Consider the following 18,355-nt stretch of genomic DNA (forward strand, 5'->3'; position numbering starts at 1 on the left):
AAGAGGCTTTACTTGAGACCTTTATTTACATACTAGGAAACTGAACTTCAGCATCTTGAAGGGGCTGGTCTAAGAATGTCTTTGGTCCTGATTCCCAGTCTAACATCTTTTCTTTGCAGGTTTATTATATACAGTAAATGTTACTGCCTCAATTTGATTTCTTTTTTAATAAGAGAAAGTAGTACAAGTTATGTGCAGAGAAAAAAAATTAAGTGCAAAATTTAGAAAATTTAAATTGAAAATCACATGATCATCTCCTTAGAGACCAAAAAGGCATTTGACAAATCCAACACCATTCATGTTTAAAGTCAGGGCACATACCTAAACACAGTAAAGACAATATACAGCAAGCCTATAGTCAACATCAAACTAAACGGAGAAAAACTTAAATCAATCCCACTGAAATCAGGGACAAGGCAAGGCTGCCCACTCTCTCCTTATCTATTCAAGATAGTACTGGAAGTTCCAGCTAGAGCAATGAGACAACTGAAGGAGATCAAGGGGATACAAATTGGAAAGGAAGATGTCAAAGTATCACTATTTGCAGATGATATGATAGTATACATGAGTGACCCCAAAAATTCTACCAGGTAACTCCTTCAGCTGATAAACAAAATTAACTGGATACAAAATTAACTCAAAATAATCAATAGCCCTCCTGTATACAAAAGACAAAAGGGCTGAGAAAAAAATTAGAGAAACAACACCCTTCACAATAGCCACTAACAACATAAAGTACCTTGGGGTGACTCTAACCAACCAAGTAAAAGACCTGTTTGAAAAAAACTTCAAGTCTATGAAGAAAGATATTGAAGAAGATATCAGAAGATGGAAAGATCTCCCATGGCTCAAGGACTGGTAGGATTAAAATGTTGAATATAGTCATCTTGCCAAAAGCAATCTACTGATTCAATGCAATTCTCATCAAAATACCAACAGACTTCTTTACAGACCTTGAAAGAAAAATTCTCAACTTCATATGGAAAAACAAAACAAAAAAAAAAAAAAAAACCCAGAATTGCTAAAACAATCCTGTACAATAACAGATCATCTAGAGATATCTCCATCCCTGATCTCAAGCTGTACTACAGAGCAATAGTAATAAAAACTGCATGGTACTGGCATAGAAACAGAATGGTGGATCAATGGAATAAAATAGAAGACCGAGAAATAAACCCACACACCTACAGATACTTGATTTTAGACAAAGAAGCCAAAACCATACAATGGGAAAAAAAAAGACAGCATCTTTAATAAATGGTGCTGGTCTAACTGGATATATACATGTAGAAAAATACAGATAGATGTATATTTATCACCCTGCACAAAACTAAAATCCAAATGGACCAAAGACCTCAACATAAAACCAGACATACTAAATCTTTTAGAAGAAAAAGTGGGGCAGAGCCTAGGACTCATTGGCACAGGAGACAACTTCCTGAATAGAACACCAACAGCACAGGCTCTAAGATCAACAATCAATAATTGGGACCTCATGAAATCGAAAACCTTCTGTAAAGCAAAGGACACTGTCATCAGAACAAAACAACAGCCTACAGACTGGGAAAGGATCTTCACCAATAAAGAACTCAAGAAGTTAAACAGTAAAAAAATCAAGTAATCCTGTACTAAACAGAAAATTCTCAATAGAGGAATTTCGAATGGCAGAGAAACACTTAAAGAAATGTTCAACATCCTTAGTCTTCAGGAAAATGCAAATCAAAATGACCCTGAGATTTGACCTTACACCCATCAGAATGGCTAAGATCAAAAACCCAAGTGACAATACATGCAGGAGAGGATGTGGAGAAAGGGGAACCCCCTCCTCCATTGCTGGTGGGAATGTAAACTTGTACAACCACTTTGGAAATCAATCTGGCGCTTTCTCAGATAATTATGAATAGTGCTTCCTCAAGATCCAGCTATACCACTCCTAGGCATGTATCCAAAAGATGCCCAAGTACACAACAAGGACATTTGTTCAATCATGTTCATAGCAGCTTTACTTGTAATAGCCAGAATCTGGAAACAACCCAGATGCCCCTCAACTGAGGAATGGATACAGAAATTGTGGTACATTTATACAATGGAATACTACTCAGCAATTAAAAACAAGGAAATCATGGAAGTTTGCAGGCAAATGGTGGGAACTAGAAAAGATCATCCTGAGTGAGGTATCTCAGAAACAGAAAGACACACATGATATATACTCACTTATAAGTGGATATTAGACATATAATATAGGATAAACATATTAAAATCTGTACACCTAAAAAAGCTAAGCAAGAAGGAGGACCCTGGTTAAGATGATCAATCCTCACTCAGAAAGGCAAATGCAACAGACATCAGAAGAGGGAGAAAGCAGGGAACAGGACAGGAGCCTACCACAGAGGGCCTCTGAAAGATTCTGCCCAGCAGGACATCAAATCAGATGCTGAGACTCATAGCTAAACTTTGGGCAGAGTGCAGGGAGTCTTATGAAAGAAGGGGGAGAAAGAAAGACCTGGAGGGGAAAGGTATTCCACAAGGAGAGCAACAGAACCAAAAAATCTGGGCACAGGGGTCTTTTCTGAGACTGATACTCCAACCCAGGACCATGCATGGAGAGAACCTAGAACCCCTAGATAGATGTAGTCCATGGCAGCTGAGTCTCCAACTGAGTTTCCCTAGTAAGGGGAACAGGGACTGTCTCTGACATGAACTCAGTGGCTGGCTCTTTGATCACCTCCCCCTGAGGGGGAAGCAGCCTTACCAGGCCACAGAAAAAGACAATGCAGCCATTCCTGATGAGACCTGATAGACTAGGGTCAGAGGGAAGGGGAGGAGGACCTCCCCTATCAGTGGACTTGGGTAGATGAGGGAGAGAGGGTGGTTTGGGAAGGGAATGAGGGAGAGGACTACAGCTGGGATACAAAATGAATATACTGTAATTAATATAAAAAAATTTAAAAAGAAAATTTAAACCGAAGTACAGGAAAAAAAAGTTTTTGCTCTTCCAACCATACACAGAAGCTAATGTGTTACCATCACATCCCTTATAACGAAAATAAAACTATGTAGCACACATTTAATTATCTAACTTATAAAGAAAATTAGAAGTGGGGGTAGGGGTGAATGGGTCAGAAAGAGAAGGGAAGAAGGGGAAAACTCATCCATGTAAAAACAGTATGATGGTTCTCACAGGTAGTGGTATTATTCGAAAATATTAGGATGTGGTGGCCTTGTTGAAATAGGTGTGGCTTTCTTAGAGGTAGTGTGCCACTGGCGGTGGGTTTTTGAGCTCTCAGAAGCTGAAGCCAGGCCCAGTGGTTCACTCTCCTTCCGGCTGCCTGTCTATCCAAGTGTAGAGCTCACAACTACTTCTCCAGCACCATGTCTGCCTGCATGCAACCATGCTTCCCACCATGATGATAATGGACTAAACCTTTGAAACATAAACTAACTCCAAAGAAGAGAAAACTGACAAAGACAAGGAGTAATAAAAAGCAGTATATTCCAAAGGAAAAAGGCTTGGTAGAAGAAGCCAGACTTAGGGGCCCACAAGGTATCTCAGCATTTGGACAAAGGTGCTTGCTATGAGTTCAATCCCAAAAGCCCACATGATGGAAAAGCCAACTCCCACAATTGTCTTCTGACCTGCTCAGACATGCTCTGGCGCATATTCACTAACAAACAACCCTACACACACACACACACACACACACACACACACACTATAAATAAATAAATAATGTAGAACAATTTTTTTTAAAGCAAGATTTGAGCTACACTGAATCTAGGAAATCAAAAAGATGTATACAGTGAGGGCATTAAGATAGGGTAAATAGGACTGGAGAGATGGCTCAGAGGTTAAGAACACCTGCTGTACTTCCAAAGGTTCTGAGTTCAATCCCAGCAACCACATGGTGGCTCATAACCATCTATAGTAAGATCTGTTGTGCAGGCAGAATGTTGTATAAATAATAAATAAACCTTTAAGGAAAAAAAAAAAGATAGGGCAAATGCTAAGACTAAGCATAGTCTGGAATGTGTGAAATACACACAAAGGCTGCTGATGCAAATATTATGAGAAAAGGGGTGAGGCGAGGCTAATTTTTATTTCATACTGCTTGCCAAATATGTATCCAACAGTTTACAAGCAATGTATAGATAGGCAGCAGACCACTACAGGATTCCACACATAATGCAGTTATGCAAAGGTGCTATAAACAATCTTGCTATCTTGAAGGCATCCCAGAGCCTCCTGAATTCTAGGAAAGCACTCTAATGCCACATGTTCGGTTCTGCCCAGAGCTTGCGTCTCCTTGCCTCTGCCTCCATGGTGCTGGAATCCCAGGTATGGATGGTGTACTCAGTCACCAAAGTAGACCCTAGCTCGTCCCAGTCTTTACTTTTCCCTTCTCAACTTCTCTGATGCACTGGCATCAGCATCTGCTTCCTTTCGCCCTCTCTGTTGATGGCAAGCCATCAGAGTGCTCCCTGAACATCTTCCTTTTCCTTTCCACTGAACCCTTTGTCCTCCTACCATCCCAAATGGACAGAACTCCTCAGCTGGCTCACTGCCCACGTGCAGTGAATGAGTCTAGTCAATGAGAAATCTTTAAACCATTAGGGGGCAGGACAAGGGGAAAATAAGCATGGCACAATTTAGGGTGCATATTAAAAGGTATGCCAAGAAACCTAGTAAGAAAATAATGCAGCATCTCTGTAAAATTAATGTACAGGCATCCATGTTGGATAAACATTCAAATTTTCACTAAGAAGGTATTGTTTTGTTGCCGATATGTCCAGGTCACTCCAACACCCACTTCTGCCTTGAAGGTTTGTCAACAAGTAAACATGAGCAGAGTGAACACTTGGTAGTATGTCTTAAAAGGCTGGCTCTCAAAACAACTGGAGCAAACTGGAGGTGGAGGAACGCACCACAGCTCACATCTGCAATGCCAGCACTTAGGAAGCTAACACAAGAATGGTCACTGTGGGTTTGAGGCCAGCCTAGTCTAAATCCAAGATAGCCTGGCTACAGCTTAAGGCTGAGACCTCATCGAAAAGGGGGTGGAGGGCTGTAATAGTTAGCCTAAGCCGAATGCATTTTGGGTTAAGACATGGAGAACAGGTACAGTGAAAGCTGTAAATGGATGACAAAGGTGCGTGGGCAGGTGGGAAGGCTTGCGGTTCTGTTTCTAAAGACAGCATGACCTTTCATTCCCACTCTGTAGCATCATCACCTTCATGCCACTAATAAGCTAAGATCTCTGGCTCCTCAACAGCAATGGTTTCTACACCCTCGTTCCTTTTGTCCACTGTCACTGTAGTTTCCAGTCACCGCAGCCTTCTGTATATGACCTCACAAATACCTTCCAGCAGGTTTTCCCTGCCCTTTCAGCATGTTTCATGAGGCTACCAAATTACTCAGCCTTGGGTACATCTTGGTTCATTCCAACTTCAGCATCTTCAAAGCTCCAAAATGTAATAAACCAATCAACATAAACACTGCTGTCTATGCTTCCACAGAAAACGGGTAAAAATAATACATGGTTAGGAAATAAGTCAATCTATTTCTTTGTAGCTCTATAATCAGCAAAATTAAGAACTGCCTTATGCTTCTCAAACAGATTGGAGTCACCCCAACCCCTATCCTTTGTGTGACCTTCACTGGCCTACCCCTGTACAATTCTCCCAATTCTTAACAGGGAGGCTGAAGTGTCATTCCTCTCCTGAGACTTTTCCAGTGTCTCATTCTTCCCCCAGCTCCTCTAGTGAATTTTGTTCAAATGCCTTAATAAACTTCATATTGCATTTTATAAAGTAGCACTAACTTAACTAACATCTCCACTACTGAAATGCATTCCTACCTGTGAGTTGCTACAGTAGTCATCTCTTTTCCCAAGTCAGAGTCAGCTTCCATATAAAAGAAGCTTGGGGTTTACCTAGGAAATTATCAGTGCACAAAGTCCAACTAACAACAAAGCCTAAAGGGACAGATCACTGAATGGAAACTTTGGTTTCCAGGAACCTCTCAACACAAACAGACACTTCCTGCTTGCATGCAGAATTCACAAAAAAGAGCAGTAGAGCTGGACAATAACAAAGTCTCTCTATAAAGACTTGAAGAAACTTAGAACCTTGCTCTGGGCCGAGCTGAGCAGACATGTCTAACAGCTAAAATAGTTCCTGTCTGAGGCTTACATGAAACAGACAATGAGGAAAATGATTCCTAATGCTGCAGAGCTCGGCCCCTATAGCTGATCTTATTCTATGGCATTTATTTCATCCACAAAGTATGTAAGTACTGCTGGCTTTCGTTTCTCTGTAGCAATCACGGCCTACAAACTTCACATGATACACAAGAAAGGCCACAAGACAGAAGGCTGGCTTTGACTGACATAGATTTTCCACATAGCACAAGGCATGTGGAAGGTTTTTTTTCTCATGTTATAATCTACCTTTTTTGCCTTCTACAACTTAAACTGACTGATCTAAGAAGATGGAATGAAAAAGGTAAACCCTTATTTCCATTTGGAGTTAACCAATTTAAGGAAAACCCAATTTTGAGAAAACAGAATATAGTATTGCAATTTAACCATTTATTTTAAGCCAAACCTGGTGGTGAATGACTATAATCCTAGCAGTTAGGAGGCTGTGGCAGAAGGACTGAGAATTCAGAACCAGCCTGAGATACATAATAAGACCAAAAAAAAAAAAAAAGAAAAAGAAAAGAAAAAAAAAATCCTACCCTTTAACCATTGGGAAATACTCTGGACGGTCAAGCAATTGCCCTTAGGTATTAAAGGATTTGATCTGAAATCTAGGTCTAAGTTACTACTCATTCAGTATTTATTATAGTTGGTATATGGGTGCACTCGCCATACAAGTTTATACAAGTCAGAGGACAACTGTGTAGAGAGGTTTTTCCACTTTGCCAAGGGTTCTGGTGATGCAACTTAGGTTGTCAGGTGTAGCAGCAATCACATTTAGCTGGGCTGTCTCAAAGCCCACAAGGATTAACTTTTGAAAAATTGAGAACTATAGTATATGGTGGTTTGAACATGAATGTTCCCCTCTGCCTAGACTGATGTATTTCAACAGTTGGTCCTCAGATGGTGACTTTGTGTGGGGAGGCTTAGGAGGTGTGGTCTTGCTGTAGGAAGTATGCCACAGAGTAGTATCGCAGCAACAGAAGTAGCTATTACATGGCACTTTTCTTTCTTTCTTTATTTTTTTAAAGACTTGAGAAGGTTCACAGGGCACATACGTATTCTTGCAAAATAAGCTGGGAATCTAAGGTAGGTTTTGTAATGATGTAAGGAATTTCCACTTTGTTGCTCTATAACTATGTTACAAAGGCATGAGTTCCCAGAGGAATACCAATAGAAAAGGTTCATGAAAGACTGAGAACACATGCATGTACACAAGGACACACACATCCAATTTCCATGAAAGAAAACCGCTTATTCTACGAAAGTTGCATCTTGGGGTGGGGGAAAGTAGGTGCTTTGTGTGTGTGTGTGCGCGTGTGTGCATGTGTGTGTTTCTTGATAAACATGAGCTATGTGCTTTGGGAGCCGTGTTTCTTTTTATATTTTAAGAAATGTTTGTAACTGTGGTTCTAAAAACTAAATGCAAAGTTTAGACAACAAGAAAATGTTCTCTGACCTTCCATCATAACATATTGGAATGTTCCTACCCTACCCCATAATAACACTGGACATGTGCCTGGTGCATGTCTAAACACAACACTCCTGTAGTAAGTGGCCATGCAGTTTGTGCTGCTCTGTCACTGATGCACCATGTAGCCTTCCTTGCTTCATTCTCTTGGATATCTCAATCATGGTATGTTACCAAAAACGTTTTGGCCGATTCTCTTCCGGTCTCAAAATAGAGAAGTTGGTATTTATGGCTCTGGAAAATGTAGTTCAGAGGTAGAACACTGGCCTAGCATGCTCTAAGGCCCTGGGTTTGAATCTCAGGTACCACAAACATCAGCCAAACATGAAATCAGGATTTCCTCAGAGGCCGGCTATTATAGACATAGCTCTGTATATTCTCTGAGCATTCAGAGTTCATCTTTTAAAGGAAAGAAGAATACCAATATGAACATTAACAAGAAAGTGGAAAGTGTTGCCCCAGTTGACTTAATTATCATTTTGGCACAGCCAAGAGTCACTTGCAAAGTTTCAACTGAGGGGTCACACAGATCAGACTGACCTGTGGACATGTCAGTGGGAGACTCTCTTGATTGGTAGCAGCTACAGGAAGGTACGGCACACCATGAGTGGCACCATTCCCCAAGATGGTGCTGGGCCCAAAGAAGGCAGCTAAGCTCAAGCTTATGATAGAACCAGCAGGCTTCAGATTGAGTTCATGCCCTGACTTCCTCCAATGATGAACTGTAAATTTTAAGTATAAACCAAATAAACCCTTTCCTACTCTGAGTTGCTTTTGGTCACAGTGCTTTATTACAGCAACAGAGATGAAACCGAAACTGGGATATTACGTGAGAAAAGAGACACTGAAAAGAATACAACTCAAGGAGGTAGCGAATTAGTCCAGGTAGTGAATAAAGCATTCTAAGTACAATAGGAATCTACTAGTGTTTTCTTCAGAGTTTGAACGAGGTTATATAAAAATAAAACAGACTATAGCCAGGCATCGTGTATACCTATCATATCACACTAAGCCTGGGACGCTAAAAAATGTTGAGTTCCAGGCCCCCTTTGACAACATAGTGAACTCAAAGCTAGCCTGAGCTAGACTGAGATGCTTTCTCAGAAAAATATCAAGAGCTAAAAACAGCATGGTGGCGGAGTACTGACAGGTCCTCAACCTCAACCTATGACACATCAGAAAATTATTTTTCTGATAGGTGAAGAATGAATTATAGAGGGGTCAGAATTTAAATAAAGACCAATCAGGGGGCTAGTACCACAAGTGAAAGATGATGGCAACTGAAATTTGGGTGGGACAGGTGACACCAATGTAAGTGGGACACTAAGCTATACAGGCTGAGAAGGGCTAATGGTGAGCTACACCTTCAACGGAATACTCAGCTGCGCTTGCAACATCAATAGCTCGATGAAAGTGAGTCTTATTTTCTAGCATGGAAGAAAGTATAGAGGGCAAATTTGGGAGGATTTTCAAAATTATTGTTTTGAACATGTAATATTGAAGACAGAGAGTCTGAAGTTATGAGGCAGTGGGGGCTAACGGTACAAACTACAGGCATACTTAGAATCATGACCAGGAGAGACACCTGAGGCAGCACTAAGCCGCCCATATCCACTTACCCAGCTGATCATAGCCAAGTTGAGCAGAAAGACAAGGACTCACATGTACCTCACATTTAGAAGAGAAACAAAGGAGAAGCCAGGCGTGAGACTCAGTAGGTACAGATATGAATCAAGACATCCAAGCAAACACAGTGCTACAGAAACCAGGCACAGCACATTTCAAACAGAATTAAGTCCACCCATCTATCTATAAGTGTACAAAACTGCTCTCAGACTCCTTAGTGAAGTCTTCCAGAATCTCTACGTGAAAGGAAAATGGCATTGTGGTATCATGCACAGGTCTCCACACTCGTATGCCCAAGCATGTGCACACTAACTGAGCAATAAGACATGGCATAAACACCTGTCCAAATTAAGAGAACCAGGAAACAAGGAGTTTAAACAAGTACTCATTCACCAAATCTTGACTGTACTTAAAGGTCCTGTCACAACTCACATGAAATGCTTATCAACCCTATAAAATGACTTTTAAAATACACATTTAACATATCTTTTGATGTTAGAATTTTTACATTTATTTCTTCTGTAGAAGCAGATCTTTTTTAAAAAAAAAAAACATCTGGCAAAAAGGATTTCTAGGAAAAAGAAAGAAAAATAACACTGAAACAGTCTCTCCTCGTTATTAAGCTCCTTCAAGCTATGCAATTAAAGTAATATATTCTTATATACAATGCCTACAGATCTAAATTACCTGTTGCTTACCTTCATTTAACCTCTGTAACACACAACCATCACACTACTGGAGAGGACTCTTTGGAGAAGAAAACATATACGTAATAGTACAATTATTTTAAATGAAAAGAAATATTAAACTTTTACATGACTACCAGAGCCATAAACACAAATCCTTATAAGCCATTAAACTATTTGATTTTAACGGAGAGCCTCTGGATACCTCACAGGTCAACAATTACTCTGGAATGTTAACATACTGCAGCATGGAAACAAGCATGTACTGGGGCCTTCATGAATGGCTTTAAGCCCTTCAACATAAGAACGTTAGGTGAAGAAGACCAACAGATTTTCTCAGCCCCAGCTGCATTTTATTTTATGTGTCTGTTTCATCAATATGGGGGATGCAACAACAAGCACAGGGCTTCACACGAGGCAAGCACCCACCCACAAACAACATCTCCAGCTAAAGGTGCCGTTGTGAAGTAGGAATGTCTTCCTAACTCTGCTTATCTGGTGCACAGGTCAATGGAGCGCAAGCGCTCCATAGAGTCAAACTGTGGTGATTAAACAGGCATCCTATAGCTCAGGGTGAACATGTAGATCAGCTAAGACAAGGAAAACTATCTGCCTTAAAATGCCTTTTACAAAAAGTTTCTATCACCTGTATATCAGTGCCATGATGCCAAGACCTAAAGATGATGCAATACAGTCAGTACATAAAGAGACTATTGTCTGTTCTCTAAATGATGAAAATCAACATTAAAGTTACAAGAACAAAAGCTTTTAAATAAAATTTAGTTCAAATTCTAGCATGTAGTACACATTAAGAATTCAACAAAGGGGATGGTGAGATGGCTCAGCAAGTAGAGGTTCTTGTCTTTGAGCCTGGAGACCCAAGTTCAATCCTCCTAGGCCTCACATGGTAGAAGAAGAGAACCAACTCCTGCAGGTTGTTAACATCCATGAATGTGCTGTAATACATATAGCTCCATACCAAATTAACTGTTTAAAAAAAAATGTTACTATTAAAATTTAATACAAGGGGCTGAAAAGATAGCTCAATGGTTAAAAGTATATATGGCTCATGCAGAGAACCCAAATTCACTTCCCAGCACCAATACAGCTAGCTGCCTTTAACTCTGGCTTCAGAGGATCTACTGCCCTCTTCTGGCCTCCAAGAATACCTACACTTGAGGAGCTCATACACAAATTAAAAATAAAAAGGCTTAATTTAGGTCTGGAGAGATGGCTCAGCAGTTATGAGCACTGTCTGCTCTTCCAGAGGTCCTGAGTTCAATTCCCAGCAACCACATGGTGGCTCACAACCATCTAGATCCTCTACTGCCCTCTTAGAGGGCTAATATGCTGAAAATAAATAAATGAAATCTTTTTTTTTTTTTTAAAAAAAGGCTTAATTCATAGATCTAATACTATAGTTTAATAGAAGAGTATTAAGAACAAAATCATTCCTCACATCAAAAAACAAAGCAGGATAGAATCTTTCAGACACAAAGCAAGTTAGGGATGAAATAATGTAAAGAGCCTACCAAGGAGGTGGCCTTGGCTACACAGGGTTTTGATAAAAAAGTCCTTTGCAAGAAAAAGCAGTCAAGGACATCTCAGGATGGTCAGATAAAATGCAAAGTTCTAGGAAAAAGTAAGCAAAGGTGAGGGGTAGGAACCAAGGTTCCCTTCTACAACAAACACTCCATGTTCACTGTCCAGTGTATCAAATACAATCATGAATATAACCGGACTTTCAGTATGTCTGGCATCTCTATAACTCAACACAAGGAGAACAATCATAGTGAGAGTTATACCTCCAGCAGGGCATGGTGGCGCACACCTTTAATCCCAACACTCAGGATGCAGAGGCAGGTGGATTTCTGTGAGGCCTGATTTACAGAATGAGCTCCAGGATAGCCAAGGCTACACAGAGAAACCCTGTCTTGAAAAATCAAGAGTTATTATACCTTCTGCTAGTATCTATGTCATAGGCCAAAGTAAAACAGACGAATTTACTTTTCTGAAGGGTTCTGGCTGCACCTCAGTTCCTCACACTTGTGTGTGGGAGGCATAGCTCTCTCTAGAGTCAGAGAATGTGCTCTGCCCAACACGCCCTAAGAGGAGCGAAAAGGGAAAGAGATACCTGTGTAGCTTGAAGTGCAGATACACACTAAGAAAATACAAGTACCCTTAGAGGTACCCAACATTCTAAGTAGATCCAGGAACAAAGTAAGACAGACACAAGACTGACTACCAAGAGGCAAGAGACAGTAACGGGAAATGAAGGGGTGGGCTCACAAGGATCCGAGGGATACAGCCATTTGCAAAGAAGAAAGTGAGCACTCCAGGAGGAGGCGATAGCAAGTAACCTAAAGGTGGGTGTAATATGAGGGACAGAGATCGGTGAGAACGAGGGTGTGAAGTCTGGGGCAGCACTGGGCAATCCCTTCAGGGCTAGTGAGAGAAAAATTAACCAAAAACTACTGCACAGGAGAGATTTACAAGTAAAGAGATAAATGCAGAAAGAACAAAATATTTTTTGCTATCCTGTTGCTAAATCTCATACAGAAAATAATGCCCTGCTGACTCACTTCATTTTATAAGTAAGACTACTCCCAAGTTATCCTCAGGCATAAACAGCAGTGAGAAAGAGGAGGCGAGTGTGGTGGATGTGTGCAGGGTCTCTGTATCACATCCACTAAGCTACATCTCCATCCTGCCCATGAAACTGTTACATAAGGCAAGTGGCAGAGCACCTTTTGTTCTGTGTTAAGGTCAAACTCCACTGTGCAGAAACACCACATAAGTAGTTTGATAAAAATAGAGATGCCTGGGTCGGACTACCTCAATTCAGCTGATCAGTAAGTGTGATGAATCAGTATTTCCTATAAACATTCAAGGACTCATTCTAAAATGCTTCTAAGCAGCCCTACAGTAAGCATGGTACCAACACAACCTGGCAGTAAGAACAGGTACCCATCCAAACAATTTGGAGCACTGTGCACTTCAAGTGAACACAAGAAGGCATAACAACCCTAAGGCTGGAACACCAAATACACTTAAGAAACAGTTTTTTTAAACACAGTTCCTGTCCTAATCATTTCCTAAGTCATAACCATGTAGACAAAAATAGTCAATTATCCTTACGAGAACTGAGCTCAAAAATTCCTGACCAATCTCTTAAGTAAACTTCAATTTCCAACGAATGAATACAGCAGAAATTAACATAATCAAAAAAGTCTGCAAGTATAATGAAAAAGTAAGGCTTAACTGAGTAGCTCAGCCCAGAGTTTGATTCCCAGAACCACCACCACCAAAAAAAGAAAAAAAATGGATATAGTTCTATCTCTTTTAAACGTGTTTGCTGTTGCTGCTGCTGCTGTTTGTTTTTAAACCAGGCTAGATGAGGTGAACAGTTCCAGCTTTAGGAAGGTAGAGCAGTATAATCACACGAGTCCAGGTATTTGGGCAGCATAAGAACTCAATTCAAAAGAAATTTCAAAACCAAAACAAGCCACGTTTGGACACATGCCTGTAATCTCAGCACTAGAGAAGACTGAGGCAAGAGAGCCTTAGTTAAAGGCCAACTTACCAAGACCTTGTCATCAGCTCACAGGAAGACACAAAGCAAAGTAGGTAAGTATCAATAGATAATTTAGTCTAACATTTAAAAGCAACCTATAACCCATCATAATCAGAATGAATGGTGCTTAAATACAGATAGGAGTTTGAAGAGCTGTAGGCTAGGAGAAAATTAAATCAATAAGCTTGTCTCCACGATGGCTGCTAGCAACTCCTCTGTTACTTGAGGCACAAGCCTTTTTTCCACTGAGAAGTAAACTCAACTTTTTTCATCAAGATAGATGAGTGACTGCTTGCTTAAACTAGGTCCTGCCACCTTACAGCTTTGGTCTGATTCTGGGAACACGTGATCTGAAGGTAACCTGATCATTTTGAGGCCTCTATTACATAAGGAAGCCTACAGTAGCCATGTGGGAACCATATGAAGACAGGCGGCCATCTCTCTCCTATTGCAGCCATTACAAACCAGGCATAAAATAGATGACACATAATGACACAGGCATAAAATAGATGACACATAATGACAACCTTTACGTCCCCGCCAGTTATCTGACTACAGTCTATGTAATGACCCCAAGGAAAATTGCCCAATAGTACAGTCAACACATAATTACTTAAAACACTGAGCTTTGGGGTAGATTTCTACCAAACAATGTATATATAAAACAGCTATCGAGCATTCACCTTACCTTATTTCCCAACACTCTGTTTAAGAAACTTATCTGTTATAACCACCAAACAGCTGGCATTTCCAATTCACATACAGGGACAGGGTAGTGCTCAAGCCCCAAGCCCTATCTACCTTTGCTAGTTCCAATGCACATGTCACCTTCCCTCTTTCCTAGAGCCACCCAGGCTAAGAGCACTTCTAGGGGAATTTCCCCTTCCTCTCCCTAAATAAAGTCCTTCATGCTCACATGTCATTTCTGATTTATGTAGCAGCGTGGCATTAATTCATAGTAGACATCCTTCTTTGAATGTTACATCATTTCTTACCCTTATTTCTTCATATCGCAGGCTGCTATACCAAGGCAGGTATGAATGCAGCATTGATGTATATGTTTTTCTAAATATCTAAATACAAATTTCTCTAAGTATACAAAAACAAGCTTAAATAGAAGCATACTGAAGGAAATAAAATAAAGTTTAAATATCTTTATCTAGTCAAGTCTTTGTCCCTTGGTCAGTGTACCTCTTCCTACATCACTGCCTTTCAGCTATCATCTCCTCTCCCCTCCCTTATTTTTCCTCATTATGTGTCTAAAACTAGATACTTTCCAACACATTTATATTAGATGCCAGACTTTTACTAAAATCTTAGCTTTTGTTTTCATTTGCTCCTGAATACTCATGCCTGGAAAGGTATGGCATTTAAAAATACCCAACTGTGGCTTGCTGAATAACGAATCAGTCAAAAGCCAGGATAGGTAAATTAAAGATCCCTTATTTAAACTATGAAATTATCACATAAAAATGTTTTTCTAGTAGCACACAAAATCCTTTAAGTCTATTCAGTAAAAACTGTTCCTTAAATCTCCATTCAGTTCTCACTCAAAACTTGGTTTAAGTCGACATCTTTTCATTGCCCATAATTTTCCCTCTAAGAGCATATGACACAGGACTTGAGTCACAGCAGAAATTCTGTAACAGGAATAGCAGGAACAAGGAAGTGTGACTGTATTGTAATCCTGCTTCCGAGGCAGTCTAGTCAAACAAATCAGCTGTTATCTATTCCTTCCTACTGGATGTAAGTCAACCCACATCACTTAACTCTTAAACTTTCATTTTTTACTGCCTTAGTATACCCCACACCACTGACTGCACTGGCTCAGGCAGGGAAGGCTGTCATCGCCTTGACTTCTACTGTTCTCCTGAGTCCTTCAGGAAGTCCTGTATTGTCAGTCTCTGACCCTGTAGGGCAAATCGTCATTTCAGGATGGGCTCTCCTTGCTAGCTGTAAGAAAGATGATGAGGTGTCAGTGATAACTACTTACACTCACCAACCCTACACTTAAATATCCAGCTAAGGGAGATTTAAAGGTAAAATTCAAATTGCTGCTCTGAAGCACGCAGGGAACTTACCAAATCAGGGATAAAGCAGTCATTTCTCTTTCCTGCATACCAATCCTCCTAACCCCTCCTCGCCACATCTTTATCTTTAAGGAAACACCAATGCATTGAGGATTAACCGAAATCCAAGCCTGACATTTAGAAGCCTCCACTCTACCTCGCTCCTGCTCTTCAATGCCCTACTCAAATTTCATCTCCTTTACACCAACTCTCAAGTTCCTCTCTTCCGAATTTCCCTCCTTTCTAGAAGTAACTATACTCCCCAAATGTCATCCATCACCACTGTGAGTGTGGGCCTTCCTCCCCACCAGCCTGAGAGAAAGCACATGAGACCAAGACAAGATTCCAAGGGATCTATTTGGCATAGTGCTTTAGGCCTGTCTCCATGCAGTAGTTTTGTACTTAACAAAACTCTGGTGACATTCGTTGCCTCGATTAGAACGTCCAGAAAGACAACCCCTTAAGTACTGTACTGGCCGCTGAGGAAAAATGATGACATGTGATTCCAGGCTTCAGGGACAGGGGTGCCCCATGTTGCTCCGGGCCTATCTAAACTCTCACATACTTTTGAGGAACCCAACTCAAATGCCACCAAACTCCAAGAACTCATTTGGAAAACCTACGATGCGGCTCATGTATAAATTCTCCACTGCCTGGTCTCACTTAAGATGAGTGCATTGAACCCCTTTGAAGTGACACTTTGAAGAGCACACAGACTGGTTATAATTATTTCCCCGTTCCTACTTTTGTGACCTTGGGCAAAACAGTTAATGTTTTGAACATCAGCTCCCTCTTTTGTGAAACAAAGCCAAATAGATAACCATCTACATAACGGACTATAGTATTTTCAGACGTTAAAAATACACTTAACCAAAATCAAAGATTTACCCAAAGTTCAATCAAACTGATCTCCCTTCCTCGAAAGCGCCAGCACCGTGATTTATACCTAAGGGCCGAGGGCCACGGAAACTCGCAGGGCCTGGAGGGCGGCGGCCTCGCACGGCCACCAGAGGCAAACCGGCCAGACCCGGACGCGCCCCTGGCACCCCATCTCCCACCCGGCCTCACCTTGGTGGTCGTAGACGCTAATGTAGGAGATCCCCACGGCCATACACCACACCACGAGGCTCGCGATGTCCGAGAAGCTGGGCTCCTGCTCCTCCTCGGTGATCACCAGGCCCATGTGCACCGGCAGCTTCTGCAAGGACCGGCCGTCCGCGCGCCAGCGCAGCCGGGGGTGGGCGGCGGCCGGTCCGGGTCCCCCGTGCGGGTGCCGGTGATGACGCCGGTTCCTGCCGACGGCCAGGAGCTTGCGGAGCGTGAAGCCGAGCGGCGCTAGGACCGCGGCGGAGGCGGCGCGGCAGCAGCGCCTCCAGATCCAGTTCCAGGTGCCGAAGCGAACGCGGAGCCAGGAGGCGAGCGTGCGGTGCCAGGAGGCGAGCGTGCGGTGCAGGCAGGGCAGCGCGTGCAGCACCCGCCACACCAGCTCGTACGGCCACGTCATACTCCTGGGGCGCTCGGGCACCGTCTCCTCCCTCCGGCCCACACCCGCGGCGCGACGGCGTCTTATCCTCCCCGGCGGCCGGCGCGGGCCATCGCCCCGCGTCCCCCCACCCCCCGCGCCCGAGCCCCTCGCCAGCGCCAACACCTCAGCTGGCCCCCGCCGCCATCTTCCTCCGCCCTCGGCAGCCCCGCCCCCGTTAGTACATGGACAGTTCTGATTGGCTGCCGGGGAACTCTGACGCGGCCGGGAGTCGAGGCTGGAACCGCGGCGGCGCAGCTGGAGAGGGCTTGCTTGAGAATGAGGCGGGCTCCGGGACGCTGGCGCCCCCTCGGGGTGAGGAGGGCGACGCGCCGACGACTCTGGGCTCTCTCTCTGGTTGGGATGTCCAAGGAGTGCTAGAGGGTTGGGCTGTTCCTCGGACCTGATGACCTAGGCATCCCTTGTTGCCCATCTCCTCTCACGGTCATGACAAACTGTTTCCCAACTGGAAATTACAGAGAGAGAATCCACCTCGTCAAGCATGTGAAAATGCTGGAAATCAACCAAGGTCCCCAAATAGAAAATGTTCCCAAAGTCTAGGGTGTTCTTGGAGAGGTCTCATCCCAGGTTTTTGTCCAATCTTCCGACCAGAACAAAACCTCCCAGAGTGGGAATGAGGCCCTTCAGTATAGGACCCGGAAGCAGAACTGCCATAGCATTATTGCTAGGACAGAAGCAGGTCCTAGCATCCCTAACAGATTAAGCTCTGCCGGTGGCCCATCCTCAATACACAATGAAACAGCAGACAGTGAAGGGCAGAAAAAATGGAACCTGGTTCAATGCAGCCACACTGAAAAGAGAAGATCAGAGTCCATATACACGAGAACTTATGCATGTGGTGTTTATCTTCTTGGCCCTGAAATGAAGTTTCATCCCAGCTAGAAAACAAGAGATACGTGTAGCTAAACAATCCTGGTCAAGGTGGTGTACCACCCATCCATCACAGCAGACCCAGTCCAAAAAAGAGTTTAGCAAGTTGTGTGAAGTCTTCTCCCTTTTCCCCCCCTACAGAGACAAGGCCCCTTCTGGCTCCAAGTTCCAGCCTTTTGCTTCTCTCAACATGAGACCCTTATGGAAATTCCAATTTTGTGCGGTCCGTTTTGTTTCAATAATCTAACAGCCAAGGTCGGGGAGAAGTGTCTCAGAAAAGCTTAATTACGGAATCCTTACTGGCTGGCCACAGCTTGTA

General features: G+C 42.5%; 1 protein-coding gene across 2 annotated transcripts in view; it reads right to left on the reverse strand.

Moving 5' to 3' along the window:
* Nus1 (NUS1 dehydrodolichyl diphosphate synthase subunit) overlaps nt 1–17,294 on the reverse strand; it is a 30,133-nt gene extending 12,839 nt beyond the window's left edge. The window contains exon 1 of one of the 2 annotated variants that reach the window (XM_055599400.1): nt 16,692–17,290. In XM_055599400.1, coding sequence (XP_055455375.1) covers nt 16,692–17,127 — 436 coding nt within the window. In that variant the 5' untranslated portion in view covers nt 17,128–17,290. Of the gene's footprint in view, nt 1–16,691 lie in introns of both variants that reach the window. The other variant, XM_055599401.1, reaches the window with a different exon arrangement.
* Between the last annotated feature and the right edge of the window lie 1,061 nt (nt 17,295–18,355).

The sequence above is a fragment of the Psammomys obesus genome, unplaced genomic scaffold, assembly GCF_907164565.1.
Source record: "Psammomys obesus unplaced genomic scaffold, mPsaObe1.curated_primary_1811, whole genome shotgun sequence".
NCBI lineage: Eukaryota > Metazoa > Chordata > Mammalia > Rodentia > Muridae > Psammomys > Psammomys obesus.